The 8265-nt window shown below is 42.2% G+C and overlaps 1 protein-coding gene across 5 annotated transcripts; it reads left to right on the forward strand.

The window, feature by feature from the left end:
• Window positions 1–4: 4 nt before the first annotated feature.
• LOC121900338 (golgin subfamily A member 8C) lies at window positions 5–8202 on the forward strand. 5 transcript variants are annotated; one of them, XM_042416591.1, is made up of 12 exons: window positions 5–85; window positions 866–943; window positions 1436–1478; window positions 1679–1839; window positions 1952–2033; window positions 3153–3336; window positions 3550–3623; window positions 3776–3852; window positions 3949–4049; window positions 4133–4221; window positions 4315–4467; window positions 5797–8202. In XM_042416591.1, the coding sequence occupies exons 2-12, from the start codon at window positions 878–880 to the stop codon at window positions 5970–5972; spliced, it is 1206 nt and encodes a 401-aa protein (XP_042272525.1). In that variant the 5' UTR covers window positions 5–85; window positions 866–877; the 3' UTR covers window positions 5973–8202. The 5 variants fall into 5 exon arrangements, with proteins under 5 accessions (XP_042272525.1, XP_042272528.1, XP_042272524.1 ...); XM_042416594.1 differs by lacking the exon at window positions 5–85 and adding an exon at window positions 93–117; XM_042416590.1 differs by lacking the exon at window positions 5–85 and adding an exon at window positions 95–768.
• Window positions 8203–8265: the final 63 nt, after the last annotated feature.

Consider the following 8265-nt stretch of genomic DNA (forward strand, 5'->3'; position numbering starts at 1 on the left):
ACCAGACTAACCGTGCGGCTACGTCTTACGTAATCACGTTGCTGTTATGGGCTCCTGGATTTAAAAGTGGATCGCAAGGTTTTCTGTGAGTAGCTTGATTAGCCAGCTAGCACAAACGTATATACCTCTATTCTCTTTTTACATTATAAATTCCTTTTTTCAAGGGAGAAGTTGTAAGCTATTAGCAAAAGCAGACACCATTAAGTATCTTTGAGGCCGTGAATCTTTATTTTCTGCCAGCCAAGACAGTAACGTTATGAACGCTGAGAGACAAAAGTCGTCATAAAACTGCTGCTAACTGAAATTAGCTTGGGTTAGCATTGCGCTAACATATGCTATTTAACGTCTACTATGCCTCGTTGAAGTTATCTTGACGTGTTAAGCGTGCACTTTGCTATGCCTTTGTCAGTAAGCGTCTACTCTGCTGTCCTTGAGCAACGTCCTGTGTCGCCTCCACTTCAGCTCTGTAGTCACTGCTGGGAGCTGGAGACAGATGCTGTAAATTCCCCACGAGTGTGGGAGTCAATTAATGATCAATGATCAAACTGTTTCCATATTCTGGCTCCTCAGCTACATTTTCCTAAGTAGCAGCTGATAAAGCGTCACCACAAACATGCAAATAAAGATCCAGGGTTGCTGTAATTTAATCTCTCACTAAGTGTCAGAGATCTTAACTGGGTTGTTCCCTCACCGACCTGCCACAAAACACTTCTAAAGTTACTGTATCACTATCCTGCAGTGGATTTTTTGATGCACCATCACTGTCAGGTCACAAAACACTTGCATGAACTATGTGCACCCAGGATCAAGAATTATCACTAATGCTGATGAGATGATGGTGATCACTTGATGCTTTCCTCTCTAGTTCAACTCAGACATGAACTGGGACAATCAGCTGAGCTCTATCCTCTCAGTAGCAGATGGCAGCGTGGCTAAAATGAGGGTGAGTAGATTCAAATAACCTTCTTCTCCTTTATAAGTCTTGTAGATGAAATATACACCCTATTTGATAAAGTGTGGGTCCCTATATTAAAGGGAAATTCCGGTATATTTCAACCTGGACCCTATTTTCCCATCGTTTTGGGTGTAATGGGGACAAAAAGTTCTGTAATTTGTCCAGTATTTAACTATTTTTGTCCTGATTAGTAACTGAAACCCAAAATGATGGGAAAATAAGGTCCAAGTTGACAAATACTGGAATTTCCCTTTAAGGCATTTGCCTCAGGTTTACATCAGTGTAAGGAGTATACAGCATAAGTGAGCTCACTGTGGTGTTGTGGTCAGTTGTAAATTGTCATTATTGGAGCCATCAGTAGATGGCAGTAATGCTCCACAAAACTTTGAATAGGGTGATTCAGTTCAGCTTACAGAGGCATACTGATTGTGAGAGTCTGGGAATACCCAATGAATTTCAAAGTCTTTTATGTGTCCACAGGAGAGACTGACCTCACCAGGGAAATTCTCCAAAGGAGGAGAAGGTCAGCGAATCACTTTATATTTCTGTGTATGAGTAAAAAGGGGAAATTACCTATTAATGAAAGCGTGTGTGTAACTTCCACCCTGCCAGACTTCACAGCAAAGTGCAGATCACGCCAGGAGTGACAGTGGTTTGAATTAATTTGATTTTAGACTTTTGTGCACACTTCCCCTCCTCCCTCTCATGCCCTTTCCTCTCCAGATCTGTTTCCAATAAGGGAGAGAGTTCATGATTCAGATTTAGACCCTCCTGCTCTTCCTCCTCGAGCCCCCCTTCTCCGGCAGCCTTCCCCATCTCCTAGTCCTGGTGTGCAGTGGGCAGACCTAGCTACAATCCAGTCGCAACTCCAGATACAGAGCCAGGTGTGTGATTGTTTGTTTAACAGTGAGATAAAACAGTAGGTGCGTTTATCTAATTCATTACATTGTTGTTACTTCAAAAGTGAAAGAATTTCTTCCTCTAATTTTTTTCAAGGCAATTGAGTCTCTCACCCGGAAACTCCATGACACAGAAAGGGAGAGACAGTCTCAACAATGTCACATCCAGACTCTGCAAGGTAACCAGCTGTATAATAACTACTTAACTCAGTTTATACTGGGTCATGTTATCCTCACACAAATACAGCAACACCTGATTCCTGTTATTGTTCCTTAGAAGAAAAGAATTCTTATCAGAGTCAAAACTGTTTAATGTAGTCAACCCAGAGTAAGTCAACAGGTCACATATGAAAAACAAACAACAGCCAGAGACACTCAAGTTAGATTTTAGCATAAATAAATCATTACAACTTTTCTTGCCTTCACCTCATACAAAACTCTTTAGCAAGGCTACTAACAAAATCACAAAAGAGATCCCATATTACCCCACTTGATGCTTCACTTGGCTGCTTTCTTTAAACTCTACTGTATATAAATAATTTGATTGATTAGTTTAATCACAGTAAACAAACAAATCCCTCATTGAGAGGTCTGGCAGACTATTCCAGCCTCCACTTGGCATTATATGTATGTCGGGCGGGATCATACATTTCTGTTTAAATGGCACACACGGGCATTGCTTTATGGCTCAAAACAGGAAATATGCCTCCATTTTTAGTCTTCATTAAATAAACTCTGGTGCAGTTCCACTATGATAACTTTATAGTTTGAGCTTCACATTAGCTTCTCTCAGGGGAGAGGTTGGAGAATGGAGCCAGCAGCGGAATCCTCACTGCAACAGGAAGCAAGAGGATTTACAGGAAATGTGGTCTCAATTTTGTGAACCATCAGCACTAACAGCACCACTAGCAAGAAATACTGTAGGTGCTACCAAGTTTCTCGGCCATGGTCTCATTTATTTACATTAATTATGCCAAGATGTCATACTTAATTCCATCCTTGAGCTACTGTGGCTTGGATTGTGCTTCATTTGTACGTGTCTGCCAAATGAATAATTATAAATGCGTTGTACAATAATATATTGATGTATAAAAATGCTGCCTCACCACTGTCCTAAGTTGACATCACACATAAGCTTTCTCTCCTGTGCTTTCTCCTCTCACTACCCACCCCTCTGCCTGAAAAAGCAAAATATACTCATTTATAATTAAAGACATTAATAAATTATTCGGATTTATCCACAAGGCTTGTAAAGGAGAGAATATCCTGTCCTCATGATAACCTCTCTTCTCTTCCAGAGGAGGTTCACAGGTTGCGTGAAGAGCTGAGGGAGAGGGAAAGAGAGAGGGACGAGTCAAGGAGGGGACAAAGTCCAGGAGCAGAGATGAGGATGGAGCAGTGGAGGAGAGAGGTTGGACGTGAGCTGAGCAGTCTGCGGGGACACATCACCAGAGCCACGTCGCTAGGCAACCTGGAGGAGAGGTGCATTAGGGGTGGAGCTGTAGAGGGGGGGGGAACTGCAGACTAAACTGACGATAGGTCCAGCTCATGATTGACATGGAAATGTTTACACCTGAGGAAGAATTCAAAAAGAGTTTGTGGTGTGTGGGTGTCATTTTTTTTATTTTGCAGAGGACAGGTGTGAAAGAAAAGAAACCACAAGAGTTTTGTCTCCACTTTTCTTTCTTTTCATAGTTTCAGCTCAAAGCTCCGCCGAGAAGAGCTGGAACACCTGCGGAGAGAGGTGGACCAACTGAAAGCACGGCTAAGTAAGTCACATACACACACACACACTCACACACCCCATACCCTCACATTGATTCTGCGGGACTGCACATGTCCTAAGCTCATTGCTGGCCTGTGAAGCAAAGGCAAGCACAGTCTTGCTCACAACATCTGCTCTCTCTTTGCCCCATAACAGGGAGACAGGAGGAGGACGTGTTCCTCCAGCAGGCAGAGGCCAGAGAGACCAGGAGACAGTACGAACGCAGCTGCAAGGTAAACACATTGTATCACGCAGGTTGTGTTTGCTAGTGAATGTGTGGTTTGTTTTCTTTCAGATCCTTATACTTTCCTTTTGTGTGCTTTGCTCAGACACTAGAGGAGCTGACAGGCAGCTACAGAACTCACAGCACTGATCTGGCCAAGACCGTCTCTCAGTATTCTCAAACACAGCAAGAGGTTCGCCAGATCAGGTACATGTGTGAGCGTGTGCATCTATGTGCGCGTCTGGGGTTTTGTACTTATACTGTATGTTGCAATTAATCTCTTATAACAGAGCAACTGTGTCGGAACTGAAGGACGAGGTCAGGAGGCTAATTCTACGAGAAGGTGCTCCAACACCTTTGCTGTCGGCACATGCATCAGGCAAGTCACTGTCCTTTTGTTGCTCTCACACATACACCCATGCACAGTGTAATTGAACTATTTAACCACTTTTTGTTTTCCCATTTGGTCCAGTTGCATCACCTCTCCCACTCCCTCGCAACCATAGAAGAGGGGTCAGAGTAGAAGAGGCAGAGCAGGACTCCGACTCTGAAGACTTTAGCCCAACCCCAAGCCTGGCTGAGGTCAGCTCAGATGATCTGTCATGGCTGGAAGACAAAGACACAAGTGAGGACCAATGTTTTCTTTGTGAAAAATGAGACCAAACATGGTTGTCTGGTGTACCTACAGGTACAGCGTGTAGTACAGAATGCTGAGTCATCAATGCCACGTGTTTTCATTTGATCTTTTTCACAAGCCTTCTGTCCATCTCCATGTACTCCACCAGCGACACGTTCTGACAATTGGATCACATGAGAACGTTACGCAGGGCACCAGATGGGCAAACACTGATGACGGTTATTGCAAGATGGGACATGTATTTCCCCTCTTCTTCCCTCCCCCACACATCTGGCTCAGCCTTCGCTCTGATTCATCCCAGTAGATCTGACTCGATGCAGGGAGCACTCCTCTGTGTTTGCCAAATCAGGACATAGTTTAATGGAATAGTTTGACATTTTGGGGAAATACTCTCATTCGCATTCTCGCCGGGAGGTAGATGAGACTTTCACTGCTACTCTCATATCTGTCCTGGAGTCTCAAATGGTTGCCTGGCAACATCATGGTGATGATAAGACTCCACTTTTCAGATCAGTTTTTCTATGAATTAAACAAACAAGATTTAATGTGTTAATTATTGAGCTTTAGAGGTGCTGCTAAGCAAATTTTGTACCTTCTAACAAGCTAGCTGACATGAGAGTGAGATTGAAATTCACATCTAACTCGGGGCAAGAAAGAGAATAAACATACTTCCCAAAATGCCAAACTGTTCCTTTAAATATATGACACAAGGAAGTTCTACGATGAAGACAGGGAAGAAGTGTAAAAAGAGACATAATGAAAGAAAGTCAAGAAAAGGAAAATAAAGAATGTAATCTAGAGATGTACAGCGCCATTGTGAGCACGTTTGTAGTCCTACTATGTGCCTCCGCCTACAGATTAAGCAGTAAAGCTCTCATTTCCTCTCAAACAGTCTCTGCAAAGCTGATCGTTTCTTGGGAAATTTAGTACCCTGTGTGTGTGTGAGTGCATGCATGCACTGCTCACCCCTGAGACTAGCTGTAACAGAAAGTTGATGTTCCCGGAAGAGATTACAATCTGAGCTCTAAATGTTTCCCAGAGTGTTTTGGGCCCACAAAGCAAGGCTAATTTGACGATTGTTTCCACACACACACACACACACACACACACACACAGACTCATACCAGTTCACAGTTGTTATGGGAAAACATTCGAGTGTCATCTAGCCTACAGTAATCCCACATGGTAATACAGCAAAAAGGCACTCAATCACTCACACACACACACACACACACACACACACACACACACACACACACACACACACACACACACACACACTTAAACTGCCTCTTCTCTGTTCTTCACCTCTGCTAGCTCTTCATCAGAAGCCTCGAGTACGTCTGAGTGTTCAGTCAAGACGGAGCGAGTTTGCTGGTCCCGGAACTGATCAGGAGGAGGATGAGGACGATGATGATGATGTTGGTGATGATCTCCTTGATGAAGATTTGAACCCAGATTTAGGATCTGACCTGAGTTTTAATGACCTCTGATCTTTTTATAAGGTGAAGTTCTGTCATTTAACTTGGGAAGGAGTCAAACAACATTTCTTTCGGCTCCTATAATACACCACCTGAGATGTATTATTACTGTAATCCATTTATTACAGTATCATTATTATTATTAATACTGTAATGTATTATTTTAGTTTGATTTGATCCATGCATTTTAGAGTTACAGCCCTGTTGTGAAAACTAAAATTAAAAAAAAAAAAGAAATAGTCAGGAGAACACCAACAGCCACATGACTTATTTCCTTTGTGTTCCCAAGGGAAAGAGAAAGGAAACAAAGAATGGCATTAGCAGCAGACTTTGGCACATAAAATAATAACAAGTAATTAAGTCTTCCTAGTTGATGTTATTACTGTTGCTTGCCAGACCTGCTTGAATATGAAATCTCTCAGCATGGGAAATTCTCAAATGCTGTTCTTAAACAATTATTTGTGAGAATAACAGAAGTGTTAGGGACAGATTGCATTGTTAGACTATCAGGTTAATAACTTTTTAATTGACTTTTAATCACTTGTCTAGTCGTGGTTTAAACCCTCTAGTCCTGTGTGACGCATCCAACGCCCTCCTACCACACTGTGCTGAAACAAACCACCAAAGGATTCAGCAAATACAAACTGGTCTCTTTGTCTGAAACACTATTCATCAAAGCATTGTTTTCCCCTTCAGTCACATTAGTGTTATCTGCTAGAGGATGACGACTGTAAGGACGATACAAACCGTGGAAAACTGTGATAGCGGCAAATTCTCTCTAAATAATCTGCTGTAACTGTCTCCGCATGTACAGACTGATAGGATCCTGGGAACAAACTGAGGAGACAGGCAGCTCTTTAAAGAACTCAGATGCTTTGTGAGAGCTTCTCATTGAGAAAACAACTCTTTTCATGATGGTTGGGCTTTGTACCAGCAAAGTAGCATTACTTGACTGGGCCTAAACCTTTAACTACAAAATTCTGAAAGTCAGTCGTTGCCAAGGGTATAATGCTTTAATTGTTGCCACACCCTCTGTGATGCGCACCACTGACAATAAATTATGGGTCCAACCAAAGTTACGGGCAGAGGCACTGTGATTGGCCCGCTAAACCACAAGGTTTAGATTTAGGCACAAGATTAAAATAGTTATGTTTAGCTTTGTTATGATGAGAAATTGTTACAGTTAGGTAAAGGTTTGCTGTGGTTAAGGGTTGGGAAAGAATCTGGCAGGACTTTCAGCTCTACCCATAACCACAGTGGGATCCATAAGAAGACGCCACTGATCACGGTGCTCTGCAGAGTGCAACACTGATTTGCAGAAACAGAGCCCATAGTGTGATTATATGCTTTAAGTTGGTATTTTAAAATGAATTTATTTATTATACAACAAACAAATTGAATTCTAACTTGAAATTGCACTTTAATACGCTTTGATCACTGGTATAAAGGTTCACAGTACGTTTTACCTGGTGATCATGGTGATCAATATATGAAATGCTACACTCTTCTGTGTAGCAGAGTAATGGATATTTAATGGGGTTTTCTTCCTGATGCACTCTTCAATCCAGTAAGAATCTGATGACTGATGGATTTTGATTCCTGCCATTGCAGCTGAAGTGAGGGCAAAGAGGAATCAAAAGCCATAAACACTGTCAAGGCACCTACACACACTCCAGCTCCTCTGTGATCTCCATACACACAGCTCAGTGAAGACAGTCAAGAGTCCTTTTATGCTGTCATGTCTGACATGAGTCACACTGTGCCAGGCTTAGTGTCAAGCTGTTAAATATTTCAGCATCCAGACACCCCCCACCCTCATCGAGGATCCCAGACCGCAGTGCAGAGCCACGGGGGAGCTGATGGGCAGGTTAGGTGTGCAGTGAGCACAGACATTATGCAGCATGTCTAACAAGATGGATTGTCTCACTAGTCAATAAAAGACCCTCTAGAAAACATTAAATGGCACAGTAGTGCACAACAGTATTTTCACAAACCTCCTCTGACATGCTCTCTTTATGTAGTTAATATTGTGGTTAAAGAGACATTTAATAAAAAAGGCTCATCTGTTTGTTACTGTGGCCAGATAATGGCGGATGAATCAGACCTTTCTATTGCAGTTTTATTGCATTTGCCAAGTATTAGCAGTGGTGCTGCAGTAAAGCAATGCACTGTTTCACTTGAAGGTCTGTAAAGCAAATATTTTGTGTGTTGTCTCAGCAATAAAAGTTTGTGTAAAAGTTAACAGAGGAGATTGACTTTCTGTGGTTCCTTTTATAGATCAGCGATGTACTCTCATTGCACTTTA

Source organism: Thunnus maccoyii, chromosome 7 (assembly GCF_910596095.1).
Source record: "Thunnus maccoyii chromosome 7, fThuMac1.1, whole genome shotgun sequence".
Classification (NCBI taxonomy): domain Eukaryota; kingdom Metazoa; phylum Chordata; class Actinopteri; order Scombriformes; family Scombridae; genus Thunnus; species Thunnus maccoyii.